This window comes from Hemitrygon akajei, chromosome 17 (assembly GCF_048418815.1).
Source record: "Hemitrygon akajei chromosome 17, sHemAka1.3, whole genome shotgun sequence".
NCBI classification, from domain to species: Eukaryota; Metazoa; Chordata; class Chondrichthyes; order Myliobatiformes; family Dasyatidae; genus Hemitrygon; species Hemitrygon akajei.
Genome location: NC_133140.1, coordinates 13,172,973 through 13,194,305, shown reverse-complemented (window position 1 = coordinate 13,194,305; position 21,333 = coordinate 13,172,973). Strand labels below are relative to the sequence as shown.

Below are 21,333 nucleotides of genomic sequence, written 5' to 3'. Positions count from 1 at the left end.
ATAGAAAATAGGTGCAGGAGTAGGCCATTCGGCCCTTCGAGCCTGCACCGCCATTCAATATGATCATGGCTGATCATCCAACTCAGAACCCTGTACCTGCTTTCTCTCCAAACCCCCTGATCCCTTTAGCCACAAGGGCCATATCTAACTTCCTCTTAAATATAGCCAATGAACCAGCCTCAACTGTTTCCTGTGGCAGAGGATTCCACAGATTCACTACTGTCTGTGTGAAGAAGTTTCTCCTCATCTCGGTCCTAAAAGGCTTCCCCTTTATTCTTAAACTGTGACTCCTCGTTCTGGACTTCCCTAACATCGGAAACAATCTTCCTGCATCTAGCCTGTCCAATCCCTTTAGAATTTTATATGTTTCAATAAGATCCTCCCTCAATCTTCTAAATTCCAGTGAGTATAAGCCTAGTCGATCCAGTCTTTCTTCATATGAAAGTCCTGCCATCCCAGGAATCAATCTGGTGAACCTTCTCTGTACTCCCTCTATGCTATGGCAAGAATGTCTTTCCTCAGATTAGGGGACCAAAACTGCACACAATATTCTAGGTGCGGTCTCACCAAGGCCTTGTACAACTGCTAGTAGTACCTCCCTGCTCCTGTACTCAAATCCTTTTGCTATTAATGCCAACATACCATTTGCCTCTTTCACCGCCTGCTGTACCTGCATGCCCACCTTCAATGACTGGTGTACAATGACACCCAGGTCTCGTTGCATCTCCCCTTTTCCTAATCGACCACTGTTCAGATAATAATCTGTTTTCCTGTTCTTGCAACCAAAGTGGATAACCTCACATTTATCCACATTAAATTGCATCTGCCATGAATTTGCCCAATCACCTAACCTATCCAAGTCACCCTGCATCCTCTTAGCACCGCCACCCAGCTTCGTGTCATCCGCAAACTTGGAGATGCTGCATTTAATTCCCTCGTCTAAATCATTAATATATATTGTAAACAACTGGGGTCCCAGCACTGAGCCTTGCGGTACCCCACTAGTCACTGCCTGCCATTCTGAAAAGGTCCCATTTACTCCCACTCTTTGCTCCTGTCTGCCAACCAATTCTCTATCCACATCAATACCATACCCCCAATACTGTGTGCTTTAAGTTTGCACACTAATCTCCTGTGTGGGACCTTGTCAAAATCCTTTTGAAAATCTAAATATACCACATCCACTGGCTCTCCCCTATCCACTCTACTAGTTACATCTTCAAAAAATTCTATAAGATTCGTCAGACATGATTTTCCTTTCACAAATCCATGCTGACTTTGTCCGATGATTTCACCTCTTTCCAAATGTGCTGTTATCACATCTTTGATAACCGACTCTAGCATTTTCCCCACCACCGATGTCAGACTAACTGGTCTATAATTCCCCGGTTTCTCTCTCCCTCCTTTTTTAAAAAGTGGGGTTACATTAGCCACCCTCCAATCCTCAGGAACTAATCCAGAATCTAAGGAGTTTTGAAAAATTATCACTAATGCATCCACTATTTCTTGGGCTACTTCCTTAAGCACTCTGGGATGCAGACCATCTGGCCCTGGGGATTTATCTGCCTTTAATCCCTTCAATTTAACTAACACCACTTCCCTACCAACATGTATTTCCCTCAGTTCCTCCATCTCACTAGACCCTCGGTCCCTTACTATTTCCGGAAGATTATTTATGTCCTCCTTAGTGAAGACAGAACCAAAGTAGTTATTCAATTGGTCTGCCACGTCTTTGTTCCCTATGATCAATTCACCTGTTTCTGACTGTAAAGGACCTACATTTGTCTTGACCAATCTTTTTCTTTTCACGTATCTATAAAAGCTTTTACAGTCAGTTTTTATGTTCCCTGCCAGCTTTCTCTCATAATCTTTTATCCCTTTCCTAATTAAGCCCTTTGTCCTCCTCTGCTGGTCTCTGAATTTCTCCCAGTCCTCAGGTGTGCCTATTTTTTTTTGCTAATTTGTATGTTTCTTCTTTGGACTTGATACAATCCCTAATTTCCCTTGTCAGCCACGGGTGCACTACCTTCCCTGGTTTATTCTTTTGCCAAACTGGGATGAACAATTGTTGTAGTTCATCCATGCAATCTTTAAGTGCTTGCCATTGCATATCCACCGTCAACCCTTTAAGTATCATTTGCCAGTCTATCTTAGCTAATTCACGTCTCATACCTTCAAAGTTACCCTTCTTTAAGTTCAGAACCTTTGTTTCTGAATTAACTATGTCACTCTCCATCTTAATGAAGAATTCCACCATATTATGGTCACTCTTACACAAGGGGCCTCGCACGACAAGATTGCTAACTAACCCTTCCTCATTGCTCAATACCCAATCTAGAATGGCCTGCTCTCTAATTGGTTCCTCGACATGTTGGTTCAGAAAACCATCCCGCATACATTCCAAGAAATCCTCTTCCTCACCCTTACCAATTTGGTTCACCCAATCTATATGTAGATTGAAGTCGCCCATTATAACTACTGTTCCTTTATTGCACGCATTTCTAATTTCCTGTTTAATGCCATCCCCAACCTCACTACTACTGTTAGGTGGCCTGTACACAACTCCCACCAGCGTTTTCTGCCCCTTAGTGTTATGCAGCTCTACCCATATTGATTCCACATCCTCCAGGCTAATGTCCTTCCTTTCTATTGCTTTAATCTCCTCTCTAACCAGCAATGCTACCCCACCTCCTTTTCTTTCCTGTCTATCCCTCCTGAATATTGAATATCCCTGAATGTTGAGCTCCCATCCTTGGTCACCCTGGAGCCATGTCTCTGATCCCAGCTATATCATATTCATTAATAACTATCTGCACATTCGATTCATCCACCTTGTTACGAATGCTCCTTGCATTGACACACAAATCCTTCAGGCTTGTTTTTACAACACGCTTAGCCCTTATAAAATTATGTTGAAAAGTGGCTCTTTTTGCTTTTTGCCCTGGATTTGTCTGCCTGCCACTTTTACTTTTCACCTTACTACTTTTTGCCTCTACCCTCATTTTACACCCCTCTGTTCCCATCCCCCTGCCACATTAGTTTAAAGCCTCCTGAATAGCAGTAGCAAACGCTCCCCCTAGGACATTGGTCCCAGTCCAGCCCAGGTGCAGACCGTCCTGTTTATACCGGTCCCACCTCCCCCAGAACTGTTCCAATGCCCCAGAAACTCCCCCTTGCACCATTTTTCAAGCCACGTATTCATCTGAAATATCCTCCTATTTCTACTCTGACTAGCACGTGGCACTGGTAGTAATTCAGAGATTATTACCTTTGCGGTCCTACTTTTTAGTTTATCTCCTAACTCCCTAAATTCACCTTGTAGGACCTCATCCTGTTTTTTTACCTATATTGTTGGTACCTATGTGCACCACGACCACTGGCTGTTCACCCTCCCATTCCAGAATGGCCTGCAGCCGCTCAGAGACATCCTTGACCCTTGCACCAGGGAGGTAATACCTATAGATTCTATCTCTAAGAATCTCTTCCAACAGCTTTCCCACCACAGACGTAAGGCTCACTGGTCTATAATTACCTGGACTATCCCTACTACCTATTTTGAACAAGGGGACAACATTCACCTCCCTCCAATCCTCTGGTACCATTCCTGGAACAACAAGGACATAAAGATCCTAGCCAGAAGATGCGGCAGAGCATCCCAAATAAACCAGGGGAATCCAAGCCATTTTCTGGATTTGTTTTTATTCTTTAAAAGTAATCACAAATAAGCAGCTGCCTCGACTCACCAATGGCCCAATTAACTGGAACCCACTGTATATGTAAAGTAAGTAGTGCAAAAAAGAGCAAAAGTAGTGAGGTTGTGTTCATGGGTTCATGGACTGTGCAGAAATCTAATTGCTAGTAGGAAGAAGCTGTTCTTAAAACATTTGAGTGTATGTCCTTGGGCTCCTGTACCTCCTCCCTGATTGGAGGTTTGAGAAGAGGGCACGTCCTGGGTGGTGTGAGTCCTTAATGATGAATTCTGCCTTTTTGAGGGCCTTTTGAAGATGTCCCTGATGCTGGGGAGGCTATTGCCCATGATGGAGCTGACTGCAGTTACAACCATCTGCAGCTCTTTCCAATCCAATGTATTAGCCCCTCTGTACCAGACAGTGATGCAACCAGTTAGATTGGTCTCCATCTTAGAAATTTGTATTCCAAATTCCATCAAACTCCTATTGAAATAATAGCTGCTGGCGTGGCTTCTTCGTAATTACATCAATATGTTGGGCCCAGGCTAGATTTTCAGGTCCAACACCAAGGAATGTGAAACTGCTTACCCTTTCCACTGCTGACCCCTCAATGAGGACTGGTGTATGTTCCCTCAACTACCTCTTCTGTGTTAAATTCTTTAGTCCATGTACCAACTGAAACCTGATGGAGCCCATCCCTCTCCAGGTTTTTTTTTACGAGGTTGAGTTGCTATCTCGACACTGAACCCAGGCACGATGGAGAGCCACCCGGATTCGAACTCAGGACCTCTCGCCCCGAAGTCCAGCGCTGATGCCACTACGCCACCAGCCAGCCTTATCAGTGGGAAAATCTGAAGGTCTCACATGGGCCTCATCAGTTACTGTAGAAACCATGTACATACCTTCAGCAGAAGGAATTCATCCAAGCTTAGTTCAACTAGGAAGAATTCGGAAACAAAGGATGAGACGAAGGAAAGGTGAAAAGAGAAACTCAGCAAATGGAGCAGTTTAGGAAATAAAACTCAGCCTATCGGATTAAACATGAGATTTTAAATGTCACTGTGAAGTGAAAGGGTTGCTTAGGACATAGAACTACCAGTGCAGGTTATGAGTAATCTAATGTTCAATAAAATGCTTGAACCTCCAGCGGATGTGGACATCTTTCTGCTTTAGTGAACTGGTTCCCTTTTATGCAATTCAGCCTTCAGCATTTCAGTAGAGACCTATGTGATTGTTAGTAATGAGCAGACAATTGTGGCATTCGCCTGCACATCCACTGACTTGTCAGCGGATTCAGTGGAATGTATTAGAGAAGGATGATGGGCAGTGAACTGTGACTAATGTTAATTCCTAATGTGCAATTCTGAAACTTTTAATTGAAAATATTCAGGATTATTTTGCCTTTGAAAGTTTAGAATGGAATAGATATGGGGTAAAGTATTTTGCAGATCTCAAAATATGTTTTGTCACATTCTGTTAATATTATAAACAATATTTTCCATTAAATTTGGTGCTTGAAATACCTGGATTAGGTTGACGTGATAGTAGGCACAAACTGGCACGTACCTCTTGTTGTTGAGTGATCAACCAACAGCCTGATTCCACCATGATCCTGTGTCCTGATGTTTGTATTTCTCACCAAGGGAGATTAGAAGAGGGTAAACTGGCTCATTTTAATTCCATTGTCATCTGAGACCACTGATCAAACGGAGACATTCCTGATCTGACTTAATTTAACCCATTCTTCCCTTAGGAGTTCATCTGATCAACCATTCCAGTTATCTCTCTCACCACCCCCCCCCCCCCATCCCCTCCATCTATTACATCAGTCACTACACTGCACCATAAGCACTTCAAACCACTTTTTATAATGCTGCTTACATTATAAATACATGCTGGTATTTATGCATATTTTATTCCATATCCATACCTAAACCTCTAACTTTATTTTATATAACTCTTTATGTGTTGTTATTTTTGTTGCATTTAGACACCAAGCAAATTCATAGTGCACAGAAATGTATATGCCAAATGAAGTTTGATTAGTTGATCCATTGACTTGACAGCAAGACTCTTTGCTACGAGTCCCTCAAATGCGCGACTTCTGCACAACCCATATGTGCAAGAAGTATTTCAGGAACCAGCTGGATGGATGGGGTAGATTTGCCAGCTGCCGTGGGTCTGCTATGTGGGAACTCAGCCTGTGGATGCCATTCCAGCTTGCGAACTGTTCACAGGAACAGTACCCTGTCATAATCTGGAAATGACATGCTTCAAGAATCGTTAATCAGAACCGGGTTTAATATCACCGGATAAGTCATGAAATTTGTTAACTTCACGGCACAGTACAATGAAATACATGATAAATAATATGGGGAGGGGGAGACTGTTTCATTAAGTATATATATATATATATATATATATATATATATATATATATATGTCTAATTAGTAGTTAAGTTAAAATAGGTGGTGCAATAAAACAAATAAAAAAGTGAGTTAGTGTTCATGGGTTCAATGTCCCTGTAGAAATTGAATGGTAGAGGGTAAGAAGCTGTTTCTGAATTGCCGAGTGTGTGCTGTCAGGCTTCTGTAATTCCTTCCCAACAGTAACAGTGTGAAGAGGGGATGTCCTGGGTGGTAGGGATCCTTAATGATGAACTTCATCTTCCTAAGACACTGCTCTTTGAAAATGTCTTGGATACTACGAAGGCTGGTACCCGTGATGGAGCTGACTAATTTTATAAGCTTCTGTAACTTACTTCGATCTTGTGCAACCAGTCAGAATGCTCTCCAAGGTATATTTGTAGAAGTTTTTTAGTTGGCAAACTAGATCTCCTCAAATGTCTAATGAAATATAGCCACTGTCTTGCCTTCTTTTTAGCTACATCAATGTGTTGCGACCAGGTTAGGTCCTCAGAGATATCGACACCCAGGAACTTGTAATTGCTCACTCTCTCCACTCTGATCCCCCTACGAGGACTGGTTTGTGTTCCTTCTTACCTTTTCTGCAGACCACAATCAGATCTTTGTTCTTGCTGACATTGAGTGCAAGGTTGTGGCTGCAACACGACTCAACTAATTAGTGTATCTCGCTCCTGTATGCCCTTTTGTCACCATCTGAAATTCTGCCAACAATAGTTGTATCATCAGCAAATTTATAGATGCCTAGCCACATAGTCATGAGCATAGAGAGAGTAGAGCAGTGGGCTAAGCACATCCCTGTGGTATGTCAGCGAGGTGGAGATGTTATTTCCAATCCGCACAGATCTTCCGGTTAGGAAGTCAAAGATCCAGTTGCAGAGGGAGGTACAGAAGCCCAGGTGTAGGTTTTCACTATTCAATCTTTGAGAACATCCAACAGAAGTAGATAAGATGGTCTTTGCTGACCAGCACTGACTTAGTGAGCCAAGGGGCCTGTTTCTATGCTGTAAATATGATGTTAAACACCATTTCCACTGCATCGATTAGTATATTGTTGTCAAATGTACCAAGATTAATGAAATGCTTGCCTTGCATACTGTGGCTACGGATCAGATCATTTATATGGTGCATTGAAGCAGGATAAGGTAAAATAGTAATAATGCAGAACAAAGTGTAACAGTGCAGGTAAGCAATAAGGTGCAAGATCATTAAGAGTTCAATTTATTGTACTGTGGAGCTACTTGCTCAGGATATGAGTGGTTCTTTTCTTGAGAAGGTGTTTTGTTATAGTATTCACCAATCTTGTAAAACCTGGAATGGCTTGCTTGCAGAACATTGATTCTATCAGCCATCTGTATGAACTAGAGGTAACAAAGCTAGTGGAATTTCCACTGAGCACAAAATGGGAATTTTGATGCCAGGTTTGAAACTGGAACATGCAACTTTGGATTGTGACATTGACATTATACCAGGCCACCCATTTTAGAAGATAGAACACAGCTGCACAGGGTCCTCGACTAACAATGTTGTGTTGACCGTTCAAGATTAATCTAACCCTTCTCTCCTACACAGCCCTCCACTTTTCTATCATCCATGTGCCTATCTAAGAGTTTCTTAAATATCCTTAATGTATCTGCCTCTACCACCATCCTTGACAGGGTGTTCCATGCACCCACCACTCTCTGTGTAAAGAATTTACCTCTGTCATTTCCTCCACCCTATAGTTTCCTCCAATTACATTAAATTATGGTCCTTGTATTATCCATTTCCACGGAGAAAGTCTGGCTATTCTCTTAATCTATGCCTTTTATCTTCTTGTTCACCTCTATCAAGTCACCTCTCATCCTCCTTCAGTCCAAAGAGAAAAAGCCCTAGTTTGTTTAACTTGTGTTATGCCCACTAGTCCAGGGAGCATTCTGATAACTGTCCTCCTCACTTTCTCTAAAGCTTCCATATCCTTCATATAGTGAGGTGACCAAAACTGAACACAACATTCCAAGGGTTGTCCACCCAATGTTTTGTAGAGCTGCACCATTACCTAGCAGCTCTTGAAGTCAGTCACCCAAATAATGAAGGCCAACATGCCATATAACAACACACATAAACTGCTGGAAGAACTCAGCGGGTCAGACAGCATCTATGGAAAAGAGTAAACAGTTGACATTTCATGTCAAAACCCTTCATGTGTTTGCATCCTCAAAGAATTCTCGTGTTTGCAACATATGCCTTCTTAACAACCCTATCAACCTGTATGGCAAAGTTTAGCAATCTGTGGACATGGACCCCAATATCCCTCTGTTCCTCCACACTGCCAAGAATCCTGCTATTAATCCTGTATTCTGCCTTCTATTTTGACCTTCCAAAGTGAATCACTCCACACTTTTCTGGGTCGAACTCCACCTGCCACTTCTCAGCCCATCTCTGCATCCTGTCAATGTCCTGTTGAAATTCACAATAACCCTCCACACTATCCACACCTCCACCAACCTTTGTGTCACCCACAAGCTTGCTAACCCACCCTTCCACCTCCTTATCTAAGTCATTTATAAAAATTTACCAAGATAAGGGATCCCAGTGTAGATCCCTGTGGAACAGCACTGGTCACTGACCTCCAAGCAGAATACTTTCTGTCTACCACCCTCTGCCTTTAAAGGGCAAGACATTTTTAAATCTGCACAGCCAAGTTTTCCTAGAACCCATGCCTCCTGACTTTTGGAATGAACCTACCATAGGGAGCCTTTTCAAATGCCTTATTAAAATCCATAGACATCACATTCATTGCTCTACCTTCATCAGTTTGCTTTGCCACATCCTCAGAGAACTTTGTCTGGTCCTGAGGCATGACCTGTCCCTCACAAAGCCATGCTGACTACCCCTAATCAGACTATGCTTCTCCAAATGCTCATAAATCCTGTATCTAAGAATCTTCTTCAATAATTTGTCTACCACTAGAGGTAAGACTCACTGGTCTATAATTCCCTAGGTTATCCCTGCTCCCTTTCTTGAGCAAAGGAGTCACATTTGCCACCCTCCGTAATCATCTGGTACTACTGTGGTCAGTGGATGCAAAGATCATCGCCAGAATCTCTTCCCTTGCTGTCCATAGTAACCTAGGGTATATCCTGTCTGGCCTCAGAATGTAACTATCCTAATATTTTTCAATATTTAATATTTATCATGGAAAAGGATAGAATCAGAGAGGACAGGAAAATTTTTAATTGGGGAAGGGCAAATTATGAGGCTATAAGGCTAGAACTTGCGGGTGTGAATTGGGATGATGTTTTTGCAGGGAAGTGTACTATGGACATGTGGTCGATGTTTAAGGATCTCTTGCAGGATGTTAGGGATAAATTTGTCCCAGTGAGGAAGATAAAGAATGGTAGGGTGAAGGAACCATGGGTGACAAGTGAAGTGGAAAATCTAGTCAGGTGGAAGAAGACAGCATACATGAAGTTTAGGAAGCAAGGATCAGATGGGTCTATTGAGGAATTAGGGTAGCAAGAAAGGAGCTTAAGAAGGGGCTGAGAAGAGCAAGAAGGGGGCATGAGAAGGCCTTGGTGAGTAGGGTAAAGGAAAACCCCAAGGCATTCTTCAATTATGTGAAGAACAAAAGGATGACAGGAGTGAAGGTAGGACCGATTAGAGATAAAAGTGGGAAGATGCGCCTGGAGGCTGTGGAAGTGAGCGAGGTCCTCAATGAATACCTCTTCGGTATTCACCACTGAGAGGGAACTTGATGACGGTGAGGACAATATGAGTGAGGTTGATGTTCTGGAGCATGTTGATATTAAGGGAGAGGAGGTGTTGGAGTTGCTAAAATACATTAGGATGGATAAGTCCCCGGGGCCTGACGGAATATTCCCCAGGCTGCTCCACGAGGCAAGGGAAGAGATTGCCGAACCTCTGGCTAGGATCTTTATGTCCTCATTGTCCACGGGAATGGTACCGGAGGATTGGAAGGAGGCGAATGTTGTCCCCTTTTTCAAAAAAGGTGGTAGGGATAGTCCAGGTAATTATAGACCAGTGAGCCTTACGTCTGTGGTGGGAAAGCTGTTGGAAAAGATTCTTAGAGATAGGATCTATGGGAATTTAGAGAATCATGGTCTGATCAGGGACAGCCAGCATAGTTTTGTGAAGGGCAGATCGTGCCTAACAAGCCTGATAGAGTTCTTTGAGGAGGTGACCAGGCATATAGATGAGGGTAGTGCAGTGGATGTGATCTACATGGATTTTAGTAAGGCATTTGACAAGGTTCCACACGGTAGGCTTATTCAGAAAGTCAGAAGGCATGGGATACAGGGAAGTTTGGCCAGGTGGATTCAGAATTGGCTTGCCTGCAGAAGGCAGAGGGTTGTGATGGAGGGAGTACATTCAGATTGGAGGGCTGTGACTAGTGGTGTCCCACAAGGATCTGTTCTGGGACCTCTACTTTTTGTGATTTTTATTAACGACCTGGATGTGGGGTTAGAAGGGTGGGTTGGCAAATTTGCAGACAACACAAAAGTTGGTGGTGTTGTGGATAGTGTAGAGGATTGTCGAAGATTGCAGAGAGACATTGATAGGATGCAGAAGTGGGCTGAGAAGTGGCAGATGGAGTTCAACCCGGAGAAGTGTGAGGTGGTACACTTTGGAAGGACAAACTCCAAGGCAGTGTATAAAGTAATTGCAGGATACTTGGTATTGTGGAGGAGCAGAGGGATCTGGGGGTACATGTCCACAGATCCCTGAAAGTTGCTTCACAGGTAGATAGGGTAGTTAAGAAAGCTTATGGGGTGTTAGCTTTCATAAGTCGAGGGATAGAGTTTAAGAGACGCAGTGTAATGATGCAGCTCTATAAAACTCTAGTTAGGCCACATTTGGAGTACTGTGTCCAGTTCTGGTCGCCTCAGTATAGGAAGGATGTGGAAGCATTGGAAAGGGTACAGAGGAGATTTACCAAGATGCTGCCTGGTTTAGAGAGTATGGATTATGATCAGAGATTAAGGGAGCTAGGGCTTTACTCTTTGGAGAGAAGGAGGATGAGAGGAGACACGATAAAGGTGTACAAGATATTAAGAGGAATAGACAGAGTGGACAGCCAGCGCCTCTTCCCCAGGGCACCACTGCTCAGTACAAGAGGACATGGCTTTAAGGTAAGGGGAGGGAAGTTCAAGGGGGGATATTAGAGGAAGGTTTTTCACTCAGAGAGTGGTTGGTGCGTGGAATGCACTGCCTGAGTCAGTGGTGGAGGCAGATACACTAGTGAAGTTTAAGAGACAGGTATATGGAGGAATTTAAGGTGTAGGGGGGTTATATGGGAGGCAGGGTTTGAGGGTCGGCACAACATTGTGGGCCGAAGGGCCTGTACTGTGCTGTACTGTTCTATGTTCTAAAAGTTCCAGCATGTTCTTTTTCTTAATGTTGATACGTTCAAGCATATCAGCCTGTTTCCCACTGCAAATGCAAACTCATGGCTAACATTTCTATGCTACCCACTGACTGGGTAGACCGCAAGTATTGCCACACTTCCGGCGCCAACATGAGATGCCTACAATTCACTAACTCCAAGCCATACAACTTTGGACTGTGGGAGGAAACCAAAGCACCCAGAGGAAGCCCACGCAATCACGGCGAGAACTCCTTACAGGCAGTGGTGGGAATTGAACCCTGAATGGTCATCGCTGGCATTGTAACAGTGTTTCATTAACCACAATGCTGCTCCACGTACCACAACATCAAAGGAACTCGGCATGTCAGGCAGCATCAATGAAAATGAATAGTTAGTTAACATTTTGGGCCAAGACCTTCTTCATGACTGAGAAGGAAGGGGGAAGATGCCAAAATAGAAAGCCAGAAAGGTCTTGGCCCAAAACATCGACTATCTATTCATTCCCATAGATGCTGCCTGCCCTGTTGAGTTCCTCCAGTAATTTGTGTGTGTAGCTGTGGATTTCCAGCATCTGCAGACTTTCTTGTGTTTATGATTTACCACAAAATCACAAGTGTCCATTTAAGTATATATTATATAATTTTCAGTTTCATAAATCATTGCTGTTTTAACTTGCTGCTGTCACATTAATTTCTGGCTTGTGTTCGCCTTAACTATTACTGCAGTGGGGATTTAGAAGTGACGATAGATTTCCTGACCGAAGTGGACAAGCTGGTGCAGTTGATCGAGTGTCCAATTTTCACATGTGAGTAAATAAGGCAGCACTCTGCTTCCAAAAACAGCGTGAGAGTTCAAGATGCGGAAGTAATGCTGCCTCCGGAAATGGGGCGGAAGGAACAAGCACGCAATAGCAGATGCAAAAATCTGAGCACACATCAAATTTGGAAGGAGCCTAAAACTCTGCAGGGCAGGGGTGACTTTCAGACGGAAACCCTCCTCAGTGTTTCTAGTGAAGACTTCTACCTCGGACCCTCCAAGCAGCCTGGGATCTGTTGACACAATGTATTTGCCCTGGGATGCAGAGCTATCCCAACAAATGCAAAATAAACCAAGGATGCTTCTGCACTGGTAAATGTCCCCCTCCTATATCTTGCACTTGAAGATGAAAAGGCCCTCTGCTGAGAGTTGGGAAGACCATTCTCAGCTGTGAGATGCCATTGGCCGCATCAAAAGTGGAGCAAACTGCCAGCAATGAAGAAGAACCTGTCCCTCCAATTACAATTCACGTCAAAGAGCAAGCTGCTGAAAGAATAAAAATAGCCACTGAACCTCTTGCAATAATAATTAAGCCCCGAAGGAATCAGATGCTATCCTGATACATACTTTCAGAGAAATAAGAATTCTTAACTCTTATTATCAAAGTACATATATGTCACCCTATACAACTCTGAGATTGATTCCCTTGAGGGCATTCACAATAAGTACAAGAAACACAATAGAATCAATGAAAGACTGCATCCAACAGGACGACAACCAGTATACAAAAGACAATAAAATATACAAATGCAAAAAGAAATCAAATGAATAATAAATATTGAGAATATGAGATGAAGAATCATTGAAAGTGAGTCCATAGGTTGTGGGAGCAGTTCATTGACGGGGCGAGTGAATTTATCCCCTCTAGTTCAAGAGCCTGATGGTTGAGGAATGTTCACTGTTCCTAAACACGATGGCGTGGGTCCTGAAGCTCTTGTACTTCCTTCCTGATGACAACAGTGAGAACAGAACATGGGCTGGATGATGGGGGCTCTTGATGAGGGATGCTGCTTTCATGTGACAGCATTCCATGTAGATGTGCTCAATGGTGGGGAGGACTTTACCCGTGGTGGACTGGGATGTACTTTTTGTAGGATTTTCTGTTCAAGGGCTTTGGTGTTTCCATGCCAGGTTATGATGTAACCAGTCAATATACTCTCCACTGCAAATCTATAGAAGTTTGTCAGTTTGAGAAGATATGCTGAACCTTCACAAACCTCTAAGAAAATAAAGGTGCTGCCACACTTTCTGCATCTCTACTCCCATCCCTCCTCTTTCTTCCCCCTTCCCCATCCCTCCTCCTCTTCTGGGCACATAAAACCAGTGCGAGAATTGCTTTTCTGGACATAGGAGAGGTACTTGGAATGATAGGTGTTGTCCCTTGCCAAATGAGGACACAACTGGCAATGTCAGCATTTACTGAACATCCTAAATTGAGCAGGCAATGAAGAGTTGAATTCATTGGTGGATCTGGAGTTATATGTTGGTCAGATGGGTTGAGGACAGCAGATTTTCTTTGAAGGTCGTTTATGAACCAGATGAACTGTTACAACTATCCAATAGTCTCATGGTTTCTGTTTCTGAGACTAATATTTTTATATACATTCTGTATACACCTAACTTCTAAGATGGTATTCCCTGGAAACACATACAATTTACTGGAGGAGCTTAGCTGGTCAAGCAGCATTTATGGAAAGGAATAAATAGGGGAAATTTCTGGCCGAGAGCCTTCACTAGAACTGGAAAGGAAGAGGATGGAAGCCAGAATCAGAAGATGGGGAGGGGAGCAGGATATGAATTAAGAATCTGGGAGGTTATAGGTGGAAGAGGTAGACAGAAGAAAAGGAGAGGATTGTGGACCATGGGAGAAAGGGATGGAGGAAAGGAATCAGAGGGAGGTGATGGGCAGCTGAGGAGAAGAGAAGCGATTAAGGGGAACCAGAATGGGAAATGACAAAAGAGAGAAGGGGGAGAAATTAGCGGAAGTTAGAGAAATTAGGTTGGATGGTACCAATACAGAATATTAGGTGTATTCCCAGTTGCTATGAACTTGAATCTCCAGATGAACAGTGAAAAGCCCATACTCCTAATACAGTTACATAATCCTCCAGGCTGCTATTCACTTTTGTAACCAGATAGGTAGTATACTTCGAGGGCTTGGCTAACGATTTAGAGACCAGTTCACATACTCCCATGACAACTGAGGAATGGAAATTTAATTAATTTAACAAATAATGAGATTAAGAAACAGTGACTGTAAAAGTAGATTGTCATAGAAATCCAGTCTGATTCACATAATGGGCAGCAGTGAAGGAAATCTACCGGTCTCACCCAGCTTGGCCTCCACACCTGAAGCAAGATGATGAACCACTCTGGTGCTATTGTTATCCATTGAGCTTATTGACCATTGCTATCAACAACCCTGTCTGCTGTGAATGAATAATTTGATAAGTTATAATGATCAAAGGGGAAGGAAGGAATGTAAACAATATGTGTATTTCTATCATGTTTCCAGATGGCTGCTTCTCCACTGACTGTGATGCCTCCATAAGCCCTTCCGTCTCCTAATTCCAGCCTTTTGACCATCCTGAGGCTTCACCGTGTCTTTGTTGTCAGCCATGCTTTCAGCAGGCAGGAACCCAGACATCAGAATTCCCTCTGTTTTTCATCTTCTCTTTCCTCCTCCAAGTTGCTCTTTAAAGCCAAACTCATTCACCGATATGCTTTTGAGCTTATGTTCCTCCCTGTGTTGTGTCTGATTAACTGGAACAGTTTGCCACTGCTAAACACTGTATGTAGGTGTTGTTTATTTAGTCTCCTTTTCTCCATCGCAGATCTGCGGCTGCAACTCCTTGACGTTGAGAACAATCCCTACCTGATCAAGGCCCTGTACGGACTTCTCATGCTTCTGCCTCAGAGCAAGGCATTCCAGCTGCTCTCCCAACGCCTGCAATGTGTACCCAACCCCGAACTGATGCGAGCCACGTGAGTAGAAAGCAGCCTTACCACTCGGGCTCCTTGCTCACCTGGAGAGCTGGGATTTGTGGGATGGGTCTCAATGTATGCATCGTCCTTCCCCAAGAGAGAACGTTGCATTCCTTCTGTGGGGCAACTAGCTCACTCTGGGAATGTGTGCAGGGAGGAATTCTATATCTTCCAGTTGCCCACCACCCATGTTTAAATCATTCTCCATTCCCTCCCCAGATTCCCCTCACATCACAGGCAACTTGACCAGCTAGAGATACTAGACAGGGGCTCTAGGGCCTTTTTAATGCTGCTCTTAGATTGGGTTTTCTATTCTGCAAGGAACATTGGGTAACTTCTTTTTTAAACTCCACCCAATCTTGGTGTTGTCTTCCTAGCAGACCTATCTCTCACCGTGTGAAAGAAGGCTTGCCCTTTCTGCCTGTATACTTCACTGCCACTAAGGGGACCTATATTTGGAATCTGCATCCACATGTACTAGTGGTACATTCCTTTGTCTTCACACTCGCTTGTCACAGTCAACCTCACTTGATTGCAGGTATCAACATGAAATCACAAACTCCATGACTTGCAATGGTGGCTGAACCAGTTAGAATGAAAATCCCCAAAGCCTTCTTTATGAACAGACACTAGTCTAATGCATGGCAGAGTTGGTTGTTACTGTAGCTCACCAGGGACTTGGATAAATTTGGAGATCTATGAAAGTGTTCTTGAATTAAAACTGAACCATGTGCATGCAGAAAAGGTTTGAGTCACTACTGGTTCTCTGATGTGCAAGTGCCACTCTGTACATGCTTTGTGTGACATACAGTGGGAACGTAGGAGATATAAGTATTGAAAAAGCTTCCTTGCATGGGAGTTCAACCAAGTATATTGAGTGTAGAAGTTGGGATGTTATGTTGCAGTTGTAATAAAAGAGTTGGTGAGGTCACATTTGTAATACTGTTTGATACTGTAATAGGAAAGATGCCGTTAAGCTGAAAAAGAGTGCAGAAGAGATTTGCAAAGATGTTGCCAGGAGGGCCAGAGTTATGGATAAGGGTAGAGCAGGTTGCTCAACTATTCATTGGAATGTTGGAGAATGAGGAGTGACCTTGTAGAAGTGGATAGACCAAGAGGGACATGGATAGAGTCAATGTGCACAGTCTTCTTTCCAAGAGTTAGGAATCAAGAACTTGAGGGCGTAGGTTTATGTGAGAAGGGAGAGATTTTTAATAGAAATCAGTGGGGCAACTTTTTCACCCGGAGGTGGTCAGTACATGGAATGAGCTGCCAGAGAAAGTATTTGCGACAGGTACATTAACAGCATTTAAAAGGTACCTGGGCAAGTACATGAATTGGAAAGGTTTAAAGAGATATGGGCAACTGGGAACATCTTAGATGGGAATCTGGTTGGCATTTACCAGATGGGTTGAAGGGCCTGTTCCATATTGCATAACTCAATGACTCCATAACTAGTGGAAATAAACCTATACTCTGATGGATATAAGTACAAGCTTGGTGAGGTTTTTGTGGTAGGCCTTTTCCATCCATTGTTTCAGCCTTTCACACCACGATTCAGTGCCAGAGTGTGGGCTCAGTCCACTGTGATGCAGAGTGGGGATTCTTACAGCAGGCTTGCTTCGCTGTGTTAGGGTGTTGTGGGCTCAAACCAGTACTTCAAGCCAAATATGAATGTTATTCAGTGAGTCTATTCCTCCTAACTGTTGTAGAAATAATTTTTCAAAAGAGAATTTTACTTAGATATAGGCACCATCTCTATTTCAAAGGAAGCATCCCTATTTCATGAAACACCCTGCCAGGTCTGGTGGTACAGGCAGATACACTAGGGGCATTTAAGAAATTCTTGGATAGGCACACGGATGAAAGAAAATTGGAGGGTTATGTAGGCGGAAAGGATGAATTGTTCTTATAGTAGATTAAAAGATTGGGACAACATCATGGGCTGAAGTGCCTGTACTGTAATGCTCTATGTTCTATATTCATCAGATAAATTCACAGTCTCTTTTAATCTATTTAGGATACACTAACCATTTCAGTGCAGTCAGTGTTGTAGAGAGTTGTGGCAGCCACTTTGCAGTCTTTAAGGATTAATATTGTTGAGGACAACAGAAGTTCCCTGCTCTTTGACTGGTGCCAAGAGAACCCTTTATGTTCAGCTGCAGTATCAGGTAGAACCTCAGATTATACTCACGTCCAAAGTACAGTGAGCATTTCCTTCAAGGTGGCTTTGCACATTGAAAAGAGTGAGCAGGGAAGAGCGAGATGCACAAAAGTGAATTGAAATCTAAACTTATGAGGGGGTTGTTAATCAAATCATTAAGGAGCAATCAAAATCAGAATCTGGTTTATTATCACCAGCATGTGTCATGAAATTTGTTAACTTAGCAGCAGCAGTTCAATGCAATGCATAACCTAGAAGAAAAAAACCCAAAATAAAATAATAATAATAATAATAATAATAAATAAGTAAATCAATTACAGTATATGTATATTGAATAGATTAAAAATCATGCAAAAAACAAAATTAATATATACTAAAAAAAGTGAGGTAGTGTTCAAGGATTTCATATCCATTTATGAATCAGATGGCAGAGGGGAAGAAGCTGTTTCTGAATTGCTGAGTGTGTGCCTTCAAGCTTCTGTACCTCCTACCTGATGGTAACAGTAAGAAAAGGGCATGCCCTGGATGCTGGAGGTACATAATAATGGACACTGTCTTTCAGAGACAGCGCTCCTTGAAGATGTCCAGCATACTTTGCAGGCTAGTACCCAAGATGGAGCTGACTAAATTTACAACTCTCTGCAGCTTCTTTTGGTCCTGTGCAGTAGCCCCTCCATACCAGACAGTGATGCAGCCTGTCAGAATGCTCTCCACAGTACATCTACAAAAGCTTTTCAGTGTGTTTGTTGACATGCCAAATGTCTTCAGACTCCTAATGAAGTATAGTCACTGTCTTGCCTTCTTTATAACTGCATCGATATGTTGGGACCAGGTTAGATCCTCAGTGATCTTGACACCCAGGAACTTGAAACTGCTCACTCTCTCCGCTTCTGATCCCTCTGTGAGGATTTGTATGTGTTCCTTTGTCTTACCCTTCCGGAAGTCCAGAATCAGCTCTCTTGTCTTACTGAAGTTGAGTGCCAGTTTGTTGCTGTGACACCATTCCTCTAGTTGGCATTTCTCACTCCTGTACGCCCTCTCGTCACCATCTAAGATTCTACCAACAATGGTTGTATTGTCAGCAAATTTATAGATGGTATTTGAGCTATGCCTAGCCACACAGTCATTGGTATGTAGAGAATAGAGCAGTGGGCTAAGCACACACCCCTGAGGTGCACCAGTGTTGATCATCAGTGGGCAGGAGATGTTATCACCAATCCGCACAGACTGTGGTCTTCCGGTTAGGAAGTCGAAGATCCAATTGCAGAGGGAGGTACAGAGGCCCAGGTTCTGTAACTTCTCAATCAGGATTGTGGGAACGATGGTATTAAATGCTGAACTATAGTCGATTACCGGCGCACCAATCGTGAGTTTGGGAGCTACAACAGTGGGGAGTGCGCAAAGGTCCAGGAACGAAGTTTAAAAGGGAGAGCTTCACAGGAACTCAGCTATAGCCAGCACACTAATCGTGAGTTGAAGAGGAATGACAGAGGAGGCAGCGCACATATCCCAGAGTGAAGTTTAGAAGGGAGAGGTTCGCGGGAACTCGGCTGTAACTGGCACACAGGTCCAGGAGTGACGTTTAAAAGGGAGAGGTTCGCGGGAAATCGGCTATAACCAGCACACGAATTGCAAGTTGGAGAGCTATGACAGAGGAGACAGTGTACAACTCTGGGAGCAAAGTTTAAAAGGGAGAGCTTTATGGGAACTGGGCCCCAATTGGTGCACCAATTGTGAGTTGGAGAGTAGGGAAGATTCCGGTATAAAAAGGAGACACTGCTAAGCGGAGCGGTCGTCGTCGGACTGGTCTGAGTCAGAGTGGTAGGGCTTTGGCGAGGTAAGTGGATTTCATTTTTTTCTTACATTTTTTGAGGAATAGAGAGCATGTCTCTAGGAATAGTACTTTGCTCTGGGTGTCAGATGTGGGAATCCTGGGAATCTTCCAGTCTCCCAGATGGTCACATCTTCACCAGGTGCACTGAGATGCAGCTTCTGAGAGACCATGTGAGGGATCTGGAGCTGAGGGTTGATGACCTACAGCTTATTAGGGAAAGTGAGCAGGAGATAGATAAGAGCTACAGGGGCTTAGTCACCCCAAGGCTGCAGGAGTTAGATAAATGGTTGACTGTCAGGGAAGGGAAGGGAAGAGCTCAGATAGTAGAGGGCACCCCTGTGGCCATCTTCCTCAGTAATCGTTACCTCGTTTGGATGTTGTTGTGGGGAGATGACCTGACAGAGGATGCCCATGCCAATCGGGTCTCTGGCACTGAGCCTGGTTCCATGGTGCAGAAGGGAAAGAGGAAGGTGAGGAATGTGGTAGTCATAGGGGATTCCATAGCAAGGGGAGCAGACAGGAGGTTCTGTCAGCCTGATTTAGATACCCACATGGTGTGTTGCCTTCCAGGTGCCAGGGTACAGGATGTCTCGGATCAGGTGCAGAGTATTCTGAAGGGAGAGGGTGAACAGCCAGAAGTCTTGGTACACGATGGTACCAATGACATAGCTAGAAAAAGGGAGGAGTTCCTGAAGAGAGAATTCAGGGACTTGGGTAGGAAGGTGAAAAGCAGGACCTCTAAGGTCTACCTCTTACTACCTCTGAGGTAGTAATCTCAGGATTGCTGCTCATGCTAACGAGTGCAAGAATAGCATGATCAGACTTATTAATGGATGGCTGAGAGACTGGTGTAGGGGGCAGGGCTTCAGATTCCTGGATCACTGGGGCTTCTTCTGGGGGAGGTACAACCTGTACAAAAAGGACAGGTTACACCTGAACCCAAAGGGGTCCAATATCCTAACAGGCAGGTTTAATAGAGCTGTTAGGGAGTGCTTAAATTAATTTGGCAGGGGGATGGGAACCGGAGTGATAGGGCTGAGGAAGCGGAAAACAGAAATAAATCAAAAATAGCATGTAACAGAGATTATAGAAAGAAGAGGCAGGAGATGAGGCATAATCACAGCCAGCAGGATGAGTTACAGGGCAATAGAGGCATGGTGCAGTTAAAACAGAAAGCAACAAACACTGGACGGAAAGTGTTGTATTTGAATGCACAGAGCATAAGAAATGAAATGAACAATCTTGAAATTCAGCTATAGGTTGGCAAGTGTGACATTGTGGCCGTCACTGAAACTTGGCTAAAGGATGGCTGACATTGAGAGCTGAACGTCCAAGGACATACGGTGTATTGGAAAGATAGGTTAGTAGGCAGAGTGGGTGGTGTGGCCCTGTGTATAAGAAATAATATTAACTCATTAGAAAGGGATGACATAGGATAGGAAGGTGTAGAGTCTCTATGGGTTGAGTTAAGAAATGGCAAGGGTAAAAGGACCCTAATGGTAGTTGTATACAGGTGTCCAAACTGCATCCGGGATGTGGATTACAAATTACAGCAGGAGATAGAAAAGGCGGATCAGAAAGGCAATGTCATGATAATTGTTGGGGATTTTAGCATGGAAGTGGATTGGGAAAACCAGGCAGGTCAGTACTGGACCTCAAGAGGGAATTTGTAGAATGTTTAAGGGATGACTTTTTAGAAGAGCTTGTTGTTGAGCCCACTAGAGGATCGGTTGTGCTGGATCAGGTGTTGTGCACTGATCTGGAGGTGATAAGAGAGCTTAAGGTTAAGGGACCCTTAGGGAACAGTGATCACAATATGATCGAGTTCACTTTGAACTCTGAGAAGGAGAAACTAAAATCCAATATTTCAGTGGAATAAAGGAAATTACAGTGGCATGAGAGGGGAACTGGCCAATGTTGACTGGAAAGGGACACTAGCAGGAAGGACAGCAGAGCAGCAATGGCTGGAGTTACTGCAAAAAATGAGGGAAGTGCAAGACAGATATATTCCAAATAAGAAATTTTCAAATGGAAAGACACTACTGTGGCTGAC

General features: G+C 43.5%; 1 protein-coding gene across 2 annotated transcripts in view; it reads left to right on the top strand.

Annotated features, from left to right (window-relative positions):
• vac14 (vac14 homolog (S. cerevisiae)) overlaps window positions 1-21,333 on the top strand; it is a 505,447-nt gene that overhangs the window by 387,015 nt on the left and 97,099 nt on the right. For both annotated transcript variants that reach the window (XM_073069700.1, XM_073069699.1), the window contains exons 18-19: window positions 12,207-12,286; window positions 15,132-15,282. In XM_073069700.1, coding sequence (XP_072925801.1) covers window positions 12,207-12,286; window positions 15,132-15,282 — 231 coding nt within the window. The remainder of the gene's footprint in view (window positions 1-12,206; window positions 12,287-15,131; window positions 15,283-21,333) is intronic.